This window comes from Botrytis deweyae, assembly GCF_014898535.1.
Source record: "Botrytis deweyae strain B1 chromosome Unknown BDEW_004, whole genome shotgun sequence".
Classification (NCBI taxonomy): Eukaryota; Fungi; Ascomycota; class Leotiomycetes; order Helotiales; family Sclerotiniaceae; genus Botrytis; species Botrytis deweyae.
In genome coordinates this window covers 410,089-426,822 of record NW_024066211.1, presented here as the reverse complement: position 1 = coordinate 426,822, position 16,734 = coordinate 410,089, and the positions used below count along the sequence as shown (strand labels likewise).

The window sequence follows — 16,734 nt, the reverse complement described above, 5'->3', positions numbered from 1 at the left end:
CCTACCTAATTACTAGTAATATTAAAGGGATGAAGCGAAAGAGACTAGCTCTTTTCAATAGTGTCTATATACCTAGGTAAGGCCTATTACTTTTCTATATAACTAGCTCTTTACCTAGATAGATAGAATACAATTAGATATTTAGGATCTATTAATACGTAGGTGCTACGTCTTTCGTATCCTTCTTAAACCAACAATAATAATATCCTCGTGGTATATTTATATATTTGTATGTATATACGTATGTATATACGTAGTAGGTATGTATGTCTGTCTGTCTGTCTGTCTGTATGTCTGTATGTATCTATATAAGTTTTCGAATCTAAATATATACCACCTAACCCCAATGCTCAAAACACCATCCACCAACCCAATATAAACAAACCTCTACTATCCAAAAAAACACACACAACCCAACTCACTCCAACACACCCCAAACAATTCCTTCAAATCCCTTCAAATCCCCAAATGCAAGTTCCCAAAATACAACCCCCGAATGCACCCCAAATACAACCCTAAACCAACCCCAACGAAACCTTAAACCCACCCATATCCAACCCACTTAAACTTTCCTCCACCGGTTCCAGAAGATCCATCAACCCATTCCCAAACGCATGAATATCCAACTCCTCCTTCTCTCTCTTTCCCCCACCTCCACTCCCTCCACACATTCTAACCACCTCACACGCATTTGTGATTTCAAAATTTTGAAAGCTATCATAAATACTAATGAAAGAATGACCCGTATAAGGAGCTTCAGGTAACGGATAAAGGTTATGATAAATCGCTTCTTTGATCAACATTCCCAAAACCATCGCATCGCATTGTTTATTATGTTGAGGAATTTGCTCGGCAGATAAATGTGAAGGACGACCACGACATACGAGAGTAGAGGTTTGATAATTTTCAATCGTGTCTCTGAGTGCTGAGATTGCTTCATCGAGAGCTCGGATTCGATCTTGTTCGATATTTTCTAGAAATCGATTAGCACTTGAATCTCCAACCTACCATCGGGGTAACAAACCAATAACAGAACTCGGCACCGGAATATCCCAATTCGAATCTCTAATCATCTCTGCCAAACTCGTCGTACTCTCCTGTTGAAAAATCCTCGTCAAAGAAGTAAAATCCCTCGCCTTTTCAAAAACCCATGAGATACAAAGCCATTGCAAACACACTTCAATACCATCCTCTGCCATACTCGATGGAAATTTCTTCTTCGCCTGGGAAATCCACATGTCGGAGTAAATCTGCACCGCTTCATGTAAACGATATTTATCCACCAAAATCGCCAGATGCGTAAGCAAACTCAGTTTAACTTTTCGAGGCACATCTTTATGGTGACAATGAACGATATCAACCAAGATACGCATGGCATCTGGATCATCATCGGGGAGGGGAACTTCGACTTTTCCATGCGCTTTCATCGCATATCCTTCTTTGAAATTGCTCCACTGAAGCATTGCTTTGAAAACGGGAGAAACAAGGACCATATGTTTTGACGAAACCAACATATGAATTTCCTTCAATTCCTTTTTAGTTTTTTCCTTTTCCTTTTCCACAATCTCATTCACATTCACATTCCCATCTGCATCTTCCTCCACCGTCTCCAAAACGCCCACTTCTCCATCCCCGACAATCTCATCCCCAATCCCCGAATCATCCACTGCCGTCGCCATCATTTCCATTCCTGATCCCGCTCCTCCGATCTTCCTCTTCAAAACATTACTCTTCTTCCTCTCATTCAAAATCAACAACAAATCACCATCCGGATCAATCGTCACGCGTTCCGCCATCTTCCTCCTCATCATCGCTTTCGCACACGATTTATGTTCCAAGCGTAATTGATTCTCATCCTCTTCTCTCTCCTCCGCATCATCCCCATCAACACCATCATACGCTTCGATGATTTCTTCTTCGTGCGACGGCTCGTGGATATACTTTACGCGCTTATTGCGATGGCCTTGAGTTGCGGATTTGGACGTTTGCCCTGCAGGAAATTGTTGCGGGAAGAGCGCACGGAGAAATCTAGGATGAAATGGATTGGTCATTGAGTCTCGAGTCTTGAGGTGTTTATTTATTTATTAAAGGAAATCAATCTGTTGAATGGATATGAAATGACAATCTACCTTTCGCTATGCATTTGCGTATGTGAATTGACAATGGTAAATGATCGCATCTTGGTATGCTTTGGATTTTATTTGTTTACTTTGGAGGCAAAGATTGGCGACACTATCGGATGCTCGAGGTGTTGCGTCGTTGTGTCGTTGCGTGGTGAACGAAAGGTTACTAGGAGAGCCCTTGCAAGTGGGGGTTATTTTGGATTGGAGTACGAGTACCGGACAAGTTCACCAGTTTCTCTCACCAGTCAATCTTGAAGAAGTTTTCGTGTTTGTAGATGAGTATCTAGTTACCTAAGGAGATAAACTACAAATAAACAAATATAAATCTCGAAAAACAGCAAACAGAAAGCGATGAATAAATGAATGAAAAATATTCACACGTCAAAAAGTCTCCATCTGGTGTCGTGTCACCACTCTTGCATTCAAAAGACGAGTGAGTTAAGCTAACTGAGGTCAGTCATATTCCTCAAAAAACTGGGGACCAAAATCAAAGAATCTTCTTTAAGAATCTTCTTCAATCTCCATCTCCATCTCACACATCCCCAACAATTTACCATCCCATCCCACGAAATTCAAACATCGAGTGGAATATCACCTCCCGAGTGTTTACGGAGTACGGAGTATATAAAAATCAAAGTCCATACCAAACCAAGTCGCGCAACACATGATAATAATTACCTAGGTACTTATTGAATTATTTTCGATGAAATAAAATGGTGGTAGGATCTTGATAGTTAGGTAGTTAGGTATTCCGATATATACATTTATATCAACAACTCAACTAGGTACCTAGTACCTACCGTATCAAAACATCAAAGCATCAATCAAGTAGGTAAGACCCTCTAATAAATTGACAAGGTAATGGAAACTTATCTATACACCTATCTACCTACCTACCTATCTATCTACTTATCTATCTATCTACCTATCTACCTGCATACCTATCTATCCCACGAATTCACAAGTAATAAACCTCACATTCACATTCACATACCCATTCAACATCATATCTAATCAGATCCACCCCCTTTCCAGTCCCAGTATCTACACATCCCTCCCTGCCTCCCTCTCTCCCTCCCTCTCTCCCTCTCTCCCTCCCTCCCTCCCTCTCTCCCTCTCTCCCTCTCTCCCTCTCTCCCTCCCTCTACCTACATATCCCCACCTACCTACCAACCCAGAATCTCCACATAAACTAAGATCTTACAAATACTCAATCCTCAAACACATACTCAATCCTTAAACTTCTACGATATTTGAATACCCAATCCCCAAAATGCCCAATCAATACCTAGACACAATACACAATACACAATACACAATACACAATACACAATACACAATACACAATACACAATACACAATACACAATACACAATACACAATACACAATACACAATACACAATACACAATACACAATTCCTACCTCTAGCTACCTACCAATACCTAGGTACCTAGATCTATTGCGGCTGGTGGGCCACCAGACATCCTTGATAAAAAAAAAACACAACCCAACCCAACACATTCAATCGATTCCGCCGAGAAAGCCAAGCGGGCCAAGATATTTAGCTGGAAGCTTATTTCTTCTTCATGTATTTTCATTTAGAGTCATGATGTTTTGATGGATATTTAGATAGGTAGGGTAGGTAATCCAATCCAATTGAATCAAACTGATTCTGTTTACATCACCAGAGATTGCTTTTATTTCGTTGCACTCCACCTCCCATCGCTTCCTCTTCCCCATCTCCCCATTTCCTCCGCCCCCAACTTCCCACCTCCCAACACCACATCACAACACATATCTAAACCTAGGACCATCATTTTCATCTCCCGCCTCTCCACCCACATATGACTTCTCGCCCAACTTATCCTCAGCCTCTTTCTCACCCACCACATTACCCTTCGCATCCCTCCTACCCACCACCCCATACTTCTCATCCAATCTCTTATTCTCCCAATTCAACAATATTCTCAACGCCAGCGCTAAAATACCATTGAAAATCATAAACGCAGTGCACACCCACATTCCCTTGCGGTAATATGGACCATCTTTCGAGGGATACATTCTCGTCCCAAGAAGTGGACCACATTGACCCACCATATTGAGGAGGGCGATTCCCGTGCCACGCTTGGTGTCTGAGCCTTGATTATTCAAAACCCAAGGGAGGATGTTAGAGATGGCGGGGAAGATTCCTGCGGCGGCGAAGAAGACACCCGTGTAGCGGGGCCCGGTTGTGGAAGTGGTGGCCTACGGATGGATGTTAGTTGGAATTTATATTTGATATCGTGTTTGGAATGTATTATTTACCAATAAGATGTATCCGATGGCACCAATAACCGAGAGGAACATGATTACCAAACCACGTTGTTGAGTGCGATCAGCAATGTAGGTTGAGAGGATGACGACGATGAACGCGAGGAAATATGGGGGAGCGGATAAACCCTGGGCGTTGATGGATGAAAACCCCATCTCGTTAAGAATAGTGGGGAGGAATACGGGGAGGGAGCTAAAGGATACATTGCATGAGAAGTACATCAAGGCTGTGAGCCAATTCTAGTGATGACATTATTAGAGTTTGATGCCTCAAACATACACGTAAGATGAAACGTACCTTTGGATCCACAAGAGCTGCAGCAATATCAGCCCATTTGACACCTCCAACACGATGTTCTTCCTCTGCGCCTACTTGTCTTACGCCTCGTGCTTTAGCGACCGCTCTTTCTTCCTCGTTTAAGAAGCGTGCTTTCTCTGGACTATCGGGTAGGACAAAAAATGTCATGATTCCAGCGGCTACACATGGTAAACCTTCAACCAAAAATAGAAGACGCCAATTTGCAATCGCGGCATGTCCACTAGTAATTCCATATGCCAATGCACCGGCGAAGCATGTTGCCAAGGGTGCAGCACTGAGGAAAATTCCGATTCGTATACCGATTTCGTGACGTAGATAGAAGAAAGAAAGAAGGTATGGAATACCGGGACCATAACCGGCTTCGAAGAATCCGAGGAAAAACCTTGCTGCCATCATACCAGACCATGATTGGGTGGCTGATTGAAGAGTGGCAACGGTACCTGTGATGTTTGTGGTTAGTAATTGTATTTCTAGAAGACGCGTGGAACACATTGAAAATCCCTAAGTGCATTTGAAGTAAAGCTCGTTCAAACTATAAAATGCCTCAAGGATGATAAGATAGAACGATGAAATAGTGAAACTTACCCCATCCAACTACACAGAAACAAGCCCATACATGTGGGGGAAGAACCTTCCACATCAAAGCAAACCATTCAAACACAATGTATGCGATGTAGAAAATTGTCAACAACCATTCATATTCGCTGCTTGATATTCCGAGGTCTTTTGACATGCCCGCAGTTTTAGCATTTCTGATTGAATGTTAGAAAACCGACACATTTCCTCATGACAGGTACCTACCCAATATTCGATCGATCAAGATATGATAGAAGATCTATACAAATCAGTAAAAATTGTAAAACTCTGTAAATGAACTTTATAGATGTAACTTACACAATAACAACACCAATGGAATAAGGTGTTTATCCAATTTTCGCACAAGTCTCTTCTCTATCGCAGCATCAATGTGATAACCATTTTGAGCCGAAGGTGGTTCTCGAGCAGCTTCGAGTTGAGCAGTTTCTGGTTTTTCGAAAGTATCCATCTTGATGTGTTGTAATACCAAAAGAAGTTGAATTTCCTGGGAGCAAAATCAACGTCTTTTTCGGAGGGGTGATCAGTTGTGTCTTCTGTTGTGCTATTGCTCTTTTCGACTCCACTGCATCAATCAACAGACCGCGATTGGCTCAGCGCGGCACAAATTCTCTTGCAATTCAAAGTGTCACAAGGTACAAACACACTGTGAAATGAGAAAGGAAAAAAATGCGAGAACATCTTCATTTTATTTCCTGAATGCGGAAAAAGAAACCCCATCTTTACAACGTCACATCCGTACCCATGAGGAGAGAAAAAGGTAGGTAGTACCTAGTCATTTCCATGTTGAGCTATCAACACGAGGATCTTGATAGGGTGGATATTGTATTCGTGGAGACCCCGCGATTTTTTTTTGCGACGGCAATGTCCGTTCCTGTTAGAAGACGAGGGCTTATCCGACACTGGATGATTTTCCGTCATCTTCATTCGACGGTGAAGGATTGAGTTTCGACGAATGACCAAGCTTCCGGGCAGCTATGCAAGCTTTTTAATCTATCTGATGAGAAGTCTTATTAAAACTACCCCGCAGATCTGAAAGATCAATGTTGGATTTCATCGTGATGGACCAATGAATCAGATGACGTATCAAAAACAATAACCGTTTCCATTGGGAAAATGATAAAATTTTGTCGCTGGGACAAGTTGGTAATACGAGGAAGTCTGATGTGTTTGATAGGTACTTAGTAGGCATAGAGATTGGTTCATCATCTCATGGTCTGATTACCTAGTACTGTATGTGATTTTGATGGGATCTCCAGATTGGTACCACTGAGTACAGTACATTGGATCACGCTTGTGTGTATGTTGTATGCGTGTTGGTTGGCTCGTTGGTTGGTTGTTGGCGAGGTTGGTTGATGATCTCCATCACCGGAAGATTATTTCCGCTTTGCATCGGCTCCGAATTGCCAGAAAGACGATGGATGAATCCAAATGAAGCAAACAGCCGACAGAAACATTTTACGAAGCATTCCTCGAAGCTTCACTTCTTCGGTGTTAACTGCTGTCTGTTCAATTTCCGATTTCCGTTTATTATCCAGAGAGCTCCACTTTATCTCGTGCCGAACGAGGAGCTCTCGAGCTCTTCCGTGGTGGAATTTCGGAAGGTATCGCGGGGATTAGTAATAGCAGCGTAATCAAAAGAATTCTACTCAAAGTACAGACGGACGGAGTCTTTTACGATAACCCGAAGCGAAATACTCTGTCTAGAAAGTTGTGAGTACGGTAGCACGAAAGGAAATTCTACGTGGAGTCTTTCGAAGTTCAATGACGGATATTAGAGTTCATGAGGAAAGCGGAACGGATTGATCTATGAACCGCCTGATTATTGTGCACTTGACGTATTGATAAAGTTCCCAATTGATGGAGGGAATGTTAAGAGGTTGGAGGCGATATATACCAGAGTTCTTTATTTGATATCATCCAAAATTTGCACACGTATCACAAAATATCCTCCTCTTGGCGGGCAGTGAGTCGAAATAATTGAAGATATACATTTACAATCTCCAAAGCAACGGCATACCTAGTACTCCGTAGGATTGAGGCATCAAAGCAAGAAGGGAAGCCCGCCTAAGAATCACCACCATCACCATTCTAACCAAAATAAATAAGTAAGCACAGCCGACACGCGTTCATCGTACAAATCACGGCACCAATTCTCGGGACCGGCTCCGCAGTTTAAAAATGTGCTCAATGTAACGTTGTCGACCCGATTGATCCGTGATTTGCTCTATGCTCTATGTTCTATACTATAAGGAGATTTCTTACCTAGCTAGTACCTCGAGCCTTCCTAGTTTCCCTACCATGCTGACATGCTCCTTCCAAGGACCATGGGATGGGATCATTACTCTGTATTTCTCGGGACTAAATGACGTGCTGAAATTCAGGAACCAACAACGGCAGCGGCACAGTTAGATGGGTTAAAGAAAGGACTTCCCACATCCGAAAGGGACTAGGTCGGTAGTGGATCTCAGGTAATGAAATGAATGAAACATAAATATATTCGTGAAGCTGTCAACATGTCAAGTCATCTCATCAATTCAATATCAATACGTAAAAGTATAGGAAGAGTACATAGGACTTGTCCTCTTTGAAAAGGTCAAGAAGAGGTTATCGAATACGGCATCTGCACCTGCATTACTCCTGCGTCAATGTTTTGGGATGATCTATGCATGTGGCGAAAAGACTTTGGGGTGCTGTGTCTTTTTTGGAAGGAAATGGGTTGATAACTAGGTACGTACTGGATCACGAAGTCGACATATGTGTATCCTATTTTTAACTCTCGTTATTCTCGTTATTCTCGTCGCCCTCGTCGCTCTCGTTACTCACAGACTCTCACCCCCCCTCTCTCTCTCTCTCACCATGAACGAAAAGCACAGCATGACCCTTCGACATGACCCTTCAAAATGTCTACTCCTGATATATTAATCATTCCAGGTCACATACATCAAAAGTCTCAGCCACACCATTTTCTGTAAAACTTTATGATTTGGATCATCACCTTCTTTTCTCTTTCCTTTCGCCTTTTAGCCTTGAGTTGAGGTACTGTCTTGTGTCAATCAAAAGGGTTGATTTCCAAACACCACACGCGCAGAGACATCGCCAGCATCCATAGATCGTGCTCACTAACCATAATAATAACTTTCTCCTTCCTTTTCATATACCCAGATGCTAGATGCTAGATGCTAGATGGCTTCTTTCGGCCGACCAAGCTGCAGATAGATGTGTTTCCACCAGATGAAATTTCGCAACCTAGAAATCTGTTTAATATCCTTGGGTGGTCTTGGACCTCTTCTGGGCTTCTCCTTGGCCGATGGACCAACATTGCCCACAACAGGCTTCGAGAGGATCAAATGGATTATTCAGACACATCTTTTGCCAATGAGAATTATGAGACGAGGAGAATTAATCTATATTCCATTTCATCTAGTACCAATCCATACAGATGGTGCAAGAATGGTTTCAATTGAGAAATTTAAATGTTTTACTATGGCACACTGCTTTCATTTCTCGAATTTATATGATTCACTTTGATTCTATATAGATGAATTTACCTAGTCTGTTCATATACGAGGATGTAAAACAAGAGGTAGGTAGGTAGGCCAAGGGGAAGGGGGGAAGAGAGGCAAGGCAAGGCTCCAAGAGAACGGGAAAGTAATAAGAGAGGAGAGGAGAGAAAATAAAAATTAGTCATCGTTATGACAGGCAGATAATTTGTTGATGCCTTGAAGTTATGGCCACCACGGGCATCCACACTCCCACATTCATCAACAAGGTCTTCAGTGATATTTTTATGATTCGGCAGTGCAAGCTTGGTAGATCCCTTGGCAATAGCATCACCTTGCATGTTAAAAATACCACCCTATCACTTGGATGGCCACCTTGCACGTGCCCAGGTATCAAATGATTCTTTTGCCTGCCCTGCCTCCTGCTTGGTCCCCGCTACCTATCAACGTGTATACCCAAAATTCAATCTTTACTTGCAGATGACAAGACAGCAAGAGTTGCTGCAGTCAAAACAACATCAGCTGCAGTTTGATTACTCTTGATTACTCTTTCTCACTCTTTCTCACTCTTTCTTCATTTCTTCACTACTCATAAGTACCCGGTAGTCCTGCGTAAGTGCATCCATTATATGACCTAATCATCTTCTTCATCATCAACCACAGCCGCATCTTCGGTATCCACGGAGCAGGTACATTAACCAAGACCCTGACCTGAAATTGAAACAAGCCAGAGATTTTACGACGATTGATAACATTCGTTTAAACGTTCGTTTCTGGCTCAATCCGTCTGTTATTTGTTGGGCCTTTGCCTCTACCTCCTCCCGAGGGCTTCTTCCCCTTCGTACCCGCCGATATTCCGTTTGTTTCTTTGCCGCCGTGCGGTTCTATTTCGATTCATATAAATACGGAACCAACAACGGGAATGCAGAACACACCATACTCATAAAATACTAAACCCTCATCGCACATCTCTGAAAGCTTGGGAAAAGTGCCCGCCAATCACGACCAAAGTTTGCAGCAGGAAATCGCCCTGTTAATTAAATAGAATTTCGGGAACAGATATCTGTACCAAGGACCACTCAAAGGACATTAACCTCATTTATCAATTCCCATCTTTCTCCTCATATCCTCACTCAATTCCCCGTTGTTCCTCTTTATCCACTATCGAAGAAAAAGAAAATCCACCGCACCGCTGCTGCCGCGTAATCCTTACCATTCGAAAAGGGTTTGAATCACTCGAGTCACTCCATCTCAAACATAGCAATCCTCGTTCACGCTGTCACATCAAACCAAATAGCGCACAATTCTTGATCCCCACATACTCAAAAGCGCACAATTCGGTCAAGTATCCACAATTAAACCTTTCATGGGGATTTCTCTTACCCTTGAGAGTGAAGAATAAAATACGGAGTAGAGTGCTGAGAGAAGAATTGTACATACAAGTCTCCACTTTGGCAGATCCTCCCTATTCGATTTTTTATTATTATTCAAAGAGAAAAGGGAGAACGTCTCACGGAATGACGTTGAGTAAGTGAACTACTTCTATTCACACTCATTTTACCTTACAATTTTATATTTTCTTCAAAATTCCATCATTCCACCACAAAAAACTTTTGGGGTTTGTACCGGAGGAAGTCAAAGAACAGCTAGAAGCGCAAGCTATTACGAAAGTGCTGGCACTAGAAGATCTCAAGATGAGCTCTAGTCCAAAGAAGAGGTCGAGATCCGTCTCCCGCTTGCATCGCATTTCTGCATATCTTCCAAATATTTTTGTAGAGACAGACTCTAAATCTACTAAAGAAAAGGTTCCACCAATACCTCAAAATGTCAACATTCCTATCCGACAACCACCATCTCCCGAACCATCCGCAGATGTCCCACCCGTTCCTACGCTTCCTGCCATGCCCGCCAGTGCTCCGCCAGCACCACCGACTCAGCAAGCACCAAATAAATTACAAAAGGAACCACCTCATAATAATTCACCGCCAATCAATCCCTCTCCATCGCCAGATGTAACAGAACCGCCTGTCAATCAACTCACAGAACGAAGAGGCAGACACGGTTCCACTTCGAATGTCAATTCCCTTGCGCCTCCATCTCCATTCTCCGCGGTCAGTGGTAATGGCAATAGATCAGTATCGTCTCCCATATCCAGTCGACCAACTTCATACACTTCAGATGGTGAAAATAATGCGAAAGCATCAAAACGGAGGAGTTTTTTCCCGGTAAAAACGAAGTCGAGACATTCATCATCAAACTCCGGCTCGGATGGTAGATCATCTGCCTGGGTGATTGCAGGGGATCAAAAGATTGATTACAACATTTCGCTTGTAACCAATGGCGAGAAGGTAACAATACTATTGGCGCAACCTGTGATGAGATTATAGCTGACAGATAATAGGTGCCAGAATTATGGGAAGAATATTGTGATACATTTGTACATGTTTTTCCAGAATCATTTAGCCATGGCCCATCGTTCAAAGTTCCCTCTCTGGTCCTATCGTCATCTAGACCCCTTCACGAAATGATAACCAGCAGTATCGCTAAGCGGAGGTCAACAAGTTTGGATTCGGCTGGTAGGCAAAGTCCTGATGCTTCAACACAAACCGGTACACCCCCAGAAACCCCTGTAGATGGACCATCTGGATCGGAAGCGTCATCGGATTATATGAACCCATACCCTGAAAATAATGGAGAAATCCATCTTTACTTTCCGACTGAATTATCTACTGATGATCCTACTAAATTCTCTCCCGACGATATCCAAAATCTGATTAATGTTCGAAATTTCTTTGCGTTTATGACAGGTCAGCCACTTGTTGCCACCAAAAGTTGTCCTACTACATTTTACATATTCTTGGCCATATCTTCCATGTTACAGAAGTTCGAATTTAGCAATTATGATGGATCAACTTATGGAGAGGCAGCAGCAGCTAGCTTTGCCTTTTTCCTCGATGACCTTCGTTTAGCTGATGTTAGACAAAGTCGAGAGAAGACTATTGAGGCACTTATATTAGGAGAGCGCATGAGATCTACAGAATTATATCACGAGGCATTTGTACACGCAGCTGGAAAATGGCATTCAATCAAAGATCTTAAATCGAGTCTTTTCAAAGAAATTTCAAACAACACTCGGGATCGATTGGAACGAGCATCTTTGGAACTTTTCCAAAGACAACAACGCGCCGAGGAACGATTGGCTGATTTTGAGTACCCTGCTCTATTTTCTGGTGCAGCTTCGTCGAAGACTAGCGCAGAATCTAAAATTGCTAGATTCCAAAATTGGAAGACGAACTACCTAAATATGAGGAGACATGTACTATCATACTACAAGATAGTTCATGGTCAATGGCCACCAAAGCACAAGACCAAGAATCATTTTGTTGAAGGTGGCTTGAATCGAAAAGTACTTAAACAGCTGTATTCTGACATGTGCAACCTTTACGACTTTATGGCTGATCGAGATGCTATCACGACTCGATCCATGGACTCGGAAGATCAAGATGTGGCTCATGCCAATCCAATTCATTTGGCAGCGAGAAAAATCTTGGCCGAATTCGACAGATCTTCTCCGCCAGTTTTACCACCCATTCCATTCGACGTACCTAAAATTCCAACTATGGCATCTATTGAACCTGGCTACCCTCTTCTATCACCTAAGGATCAACACAAGGCATCAACTAGAAAACTCAAGGAATACGAGCTACTTCTTATCTTAGCCAAGAGTCATAACCTCGATGCTGATAAGAAAACTCCATTTATGGAGATGCACAAGTCATTTGAGGAGAAGGAATCCAAGGGCAAGAATGTTCAAGAATTGGCCGATCAAAGATATGGACATTGGTTGTTCCTCTACGCAGTCATCCAATCGCTTCCTATGCTTGTTGTAGACGTGGACAATTTACGATACACAGAAGGAGTAGATTACTTCTTGTGCCAGCCACCTTTGGGTAATCTTCCTTGGTTGGAAGATGCCTCGGGAGTGAAAATGGCATGGTATGGAGTTCAAGGTGGTCAAGGAGTGGTTAGTTTGCCTAGTGACGTTGTCAATTATGGTACAGAAGGTGTTTACCGCAGATCGCATTGTTGGACAGTTGCTCAGAAATGGATCAATAATGCTGAAGCGAATGAGATCTCACAACCTTTCTCGCAAGATGACCAAGAAGAAGGAGTAATGTCACCACTTGCGCCACCTCCTGGATTTGGTGGAAGCTTTAGTCGACCAGATAGTCGAGGTCGCGATAATTCTTCTCGAAGATCAAGTGTCGCGAGTAATGGTATGCTTGGAGTTGATAACCGGAGCAACAGTCGACAATCTCAACGAAACAGTGTTATGTTGGGTTTGGAAATGTTACCAATTCCAGGTAATATGGAACCTGGTTTCAGATCAGACTCGCCAGGTGGACGCGAATCGCCTGTGAGTGCTATGGGAAGACGAGGTGTATCACCTTATAGCCGCAACAGTGTGATTAGTCGCAATAGCGTTGCTAGTCTTCATGCGGATGGTCGGCCCGTATCTTCAGCTGGAAGAAAAGAATCGACTTTCGATGACATTCTTGGTACGTCTGGTTTGGGACAAAAAGAAAAGGGAAAGAAGAAATGATGTAAAGTGATTGAAATTTTTTTTTTTTATGTTTACATGAGGGATGGAGTTTGAAAAATTATTACCAAACTATACGTATGCAAGTGCGTGTGCGAGGATATGGATATTAATATAGGATACCAAAAAACTTTGAATGTCTGTGCGATATGCGGTATTGCGGAAAGCGAGCATATCCTGAGGGAGCATTAGTTGGGCGTTTTTGAACTTTTTTTTCTTTTTTCCCTTCTAGGGGATGAATATATAGGGAGGGGGTTGCGAAAGTAGTATGAAATCAGGGAGGGGAATCTTTTTTCCTTTTCTTGATCTACTTTTCGATGGGTTAGTTGTGGGGTGATGGATGAGTAATTTAAGAATGCGAGATAGGGGGTGGGGGAGTGTATGCATGGATTTCATGATGTTGTAGAGAAATAGTGAGGTAGTCAGGTAGTGAGATAGTAATGAAGATATATACACACATGTATATATTGTGAAGATACATTCAAGATATTCCATTCGAATTGATAGATGGATGAATTAGTGTATGAGATTTGAGTGATCAAAAATTGAGAATGAATGGATTTAATGTGGGGTTTGTAGTGTTGGGTTGGAAGGGAGTGGTAGGTAGTTTGTGGTAGGTGAGTGAGGTGAGAAGTAGAATGAATTATATATTAACCTGAAGTCACATTGAGTTTACCTATCTAGGTGTTGATTTTAAACTTTATATTTTTTCATTATCTTTTTCTTTTTTATTGATGGGTTTAAATGACGGGTTTAAATGAGTGAATCTTGTGGTTTGAAGGGTTGAAATTTGGGGAATTTGGGAATTTTGGGAATTTGTGAGAGAGAGTAATTGGTTTTGGTTTGTGGGGTGAGTGAATGAGGAGAGTGAATTAGGAGAGTGAATTAAGAGGAAGAGGAAGAGGAAGAGGAAGAGGAAGAGGAAGAGGAAGAGGAAGAGGAAGAGGAAGAGGAAGAGGAAGAGGAAGAGGAAGAGGAGAGGAAGAGGAAGAGGAAGAGGAAGAGGAAGAGGAAGAGGAAGAGGAAGAGGAAGAGGAAGAGGAAGAGGAAGAGGAAGAGGAAGAGGAAGAGGGAGATGGAGAGGAGGAAAGAGAGGAAGAGGAAGAGGAAGAGGAAGAGGAAGAGAGAGTAGTAGAAGAAAAAGGGAGTAAGAGAAGGGGTAAGAGAAGGAATAGTAGAGAAATAGGAATAAGGAGAATGAATTTCGAGATTGAATTACAAAAGTAAATTAGGGTAGTGAATTATGAGAGAGTAAGATCAAAGAGTTAGAGTAAGAGAGGGAATAGGAGAGTGAGTTATGAAAGGGAGTAGGAGTTAGAGTATAAGTGTGGATGAAGTTGTTGAGTGAGATAAATGAGATGAGTGAGGTGAATATGGAGGGTGAGTGAGGAGGGTGAATTAAAATAGTGAAAAATATTGAGGTTGAGAGGGAGGGAATGGTAATAAGGAGGGTAATAAGAAGGGTAATGAAAAGGGTATATGAAGTTAGTGAATGAAATTGAGTTTGAGAAGAGAAGGGTGGAGAGAATGGAGAGAGTAGATGAGAATAAGTGTAGGAGGCAAAGATTCAAATGGAGAGCTAGAAGAGGAAAGCTAAGGAAGGAGAGCTTAGGAGAGGAAAAGTGGATAAGAGTGAATAAAGGAGAACCGGAGAGAGGGAATTTTAAGGGAGAGCTTAAAAGGAAGAGCCAAAGAGAGGGAGTCAACGAGAGAAAGAGTAAATACTAATGAATAAGGAAGAGCTGAGGAGGAGAGGCTTAAAGAAGGGGAGCCTAGGAGGAAGAGTCTGGGAGAAAGAGCTTAGGAGAAGAAAGGTGCATAAGAGTGAATAAGGGAGAGCCAAAAAGAGGGAAAGTCTAGGAGATGAAGAGTAAATGAGAGGAAGAGTGAATAAAGAGGGTGAATAAAAAAAAGTTTCTAATAATAGAATTAAAGATAGAGAGGTTGAAGGCTAAAGCCGAGAGGGAGAAGATGAAAAGAATGAGTCATCGAGGTAGATAAAAATTGGGAGAGAATAAAAATAATGAATGAGAATGAGAGAGAGCGAATAAGATTGGGAGAGAGTGAATGTGATTGGGAGAGAGGGAATGAGACTCGAACTGTAAGGGGAGAAATAAGAGGCGGGAAAGATTAAACAGGTTCAATAGGATGGGGAGGATGATCAAGGGTGAAAAGAGTGAATAAGAGTAGAGAAAGTGAATAGGCTAGTGAAAAAAGAAATTGAATAAGGAGAGTAGTATTCAATTTGAATTTGAAAATAGTATAGAAATTAGAATACTGATCATAAGAAGAGTTGGATTAAAGTCAAAGTAGAAATATAAATTGAAATGAAATAAAAACAGAAATAAATTTACAGGTATAGAAGTAGGAGTAAAAGCTAATATAGAGTTGATGAATAAATGAATGATAGTATGTAAAGAAGACTTTGAATACGAATTTTAGAGGAAATTTAAAAATGAGCTGTTAGATTAGAAAGAGATCTATAAGAGGGGAATTAGAGAGTGATATTATAGTAAATGCTATAGTATAATCTAGCATCATGATACGCGGATTCTAGTATCTTAGATAGCGTCTATTCTGTTAGGAATAAGAATGAGGTCTGATACCCCTTTAATGTGATTTTAGTTCTTCTTTTGAGGCAATTTAGGAGTAAATGATTGGAGAGGGAGCTTTTGTAGATTGGATTAGAGATTACCTAAGGTGAGGGAGAGGGTGAATGAGGAGAGTGAATATGAATAGAAAGAGTGAATAGAAAGAGTAAATAGAAAGAGTAAATAGAAAGAGTAAATAGAAAGAGTAAATAGAAAGAGTAAATAGAAAGAGTAAATAGAAAGAGTAAATGTAAATGTAAATGTGTTTAGATAAGTGTAAGTTAATATAGATGAACAAAAATAAAGAAAATAAAGGAAATGAGAAAGGAATATAGGATATAGATATATATATTAAATCAAATAGATGAGATAGTGAAATTACTTAAATGATTGAGTTGTAGAAAATAAACATGAGATAAACATGGAAAATAATAATAGAGAGTAAATTATAATGTAAGTAGAGAGGGCTAGAAGATTAAGTATTGGAAATTTTAAGAAGATTAAGAGAATGAGGAAGCTGAGAGTAAGATAAATAGAAGAGATGAGAAGATTGAAAGGTTAGTAAGGGTGTAAAGGAAATAAGAAGTTAGTAATAAAGAGATCTAATAAATAAGCGTATAGTAAAAGATATAAGATTATAAAGTATAAATTATAGAAAAATAGAATATACTTAAAGGAAGTAAAGAGGTGAA

At 41.2% G+C, this 16,734-nt stretch overlaps 4 protein-coding genes across 4 annotated transcripts; 2 read left to right on the top strand and 2 right to left on the bottom strand.

The window, feature by feature from the left end:
• Positions 1–515: 515 nt before the first annotated feature.
• On the bottom strand, positions 516–2,463 carry EAE98_002131 (uncharacterized protein; the record flags this gene model as incomplete). The annotated part of the gene is made up of 2 exons (XM_038949750.1): positions 1,025–2,463; positions 516–973 (listed from the first exon to the last, which is right to left on the bottom strand). The coding sequence occupies exons 1-2, from the start codon at positions 2,049–2,051 to the stop codon at positions 516–518; spliced, it is 1,485 nt and encodes a 494-aa protein (XP_038813489.1). The 5' UTR covers positions 2,052–2,463.
• A 1,447-nt stretch (positions 2,464–3,910) lies between these two features.
• On the bottom strand, positions 3,911–5,799 carry EAE98_002130 (uncharacterized protein; the record flags this gene model as incomplete). The annotated part of the gene is made up of 6 exons (XM_038949749.1): positions 3,911–4,369; positions 4,430–4,675; positions 4,734–5,194; positions 5,340–5,506; positions 5,556–5,589; positions 5,649–5,799. The coding sequence occupies 6 exons, from the start codon at positions 5,797–5,799 to the stop codon at positions 3,911–3,913; spliced, it is 1,518 nt and encodes a 505-aa protein (XP_038813488.1).
• Positions 5,800–10,545: 4,746 nt separating this feature from the next.
• EAE98_002129 (uncharacterized protein) lies at positions 10,546–13,454 on the top strand (the record flags this gene model as incomplete). Its single annotated transcript, XM_038949748.1, has 2 exons — positions 10,546–11,199; positions 11,253–13,454. The coding sequence occupies 2 exons, from the start codon at positions 10,546–10,548 to the stop codon at positions 13,452–13,454; spliced, it is 2,856 nt and encodes a 951-aa protein (XP_038813487.1).
• A 548-nt stretch (positions 13,455–14,002) lies between these two features.
• On the top strand, positions 14,003–14,678 carry EAE98_002128 (uncharacterized protein; the record flags this gene model as incomplete). The annotated part of the gene is made up of 2 exons (XM_038949747.1): positions 14,003–14,050; positions 14,328–14,678. The coding sequence occupies 2 exons, from the start codon at positions 14,003–14,005 to the stop codon at positions 14,676–14,678; spliced, it is 399 nt and encodes a 132-aa protein (XP_038813486.1).
• Between the last annotated feature and the right edge of the window lie 2,056 nt (positions 14,679–16,734).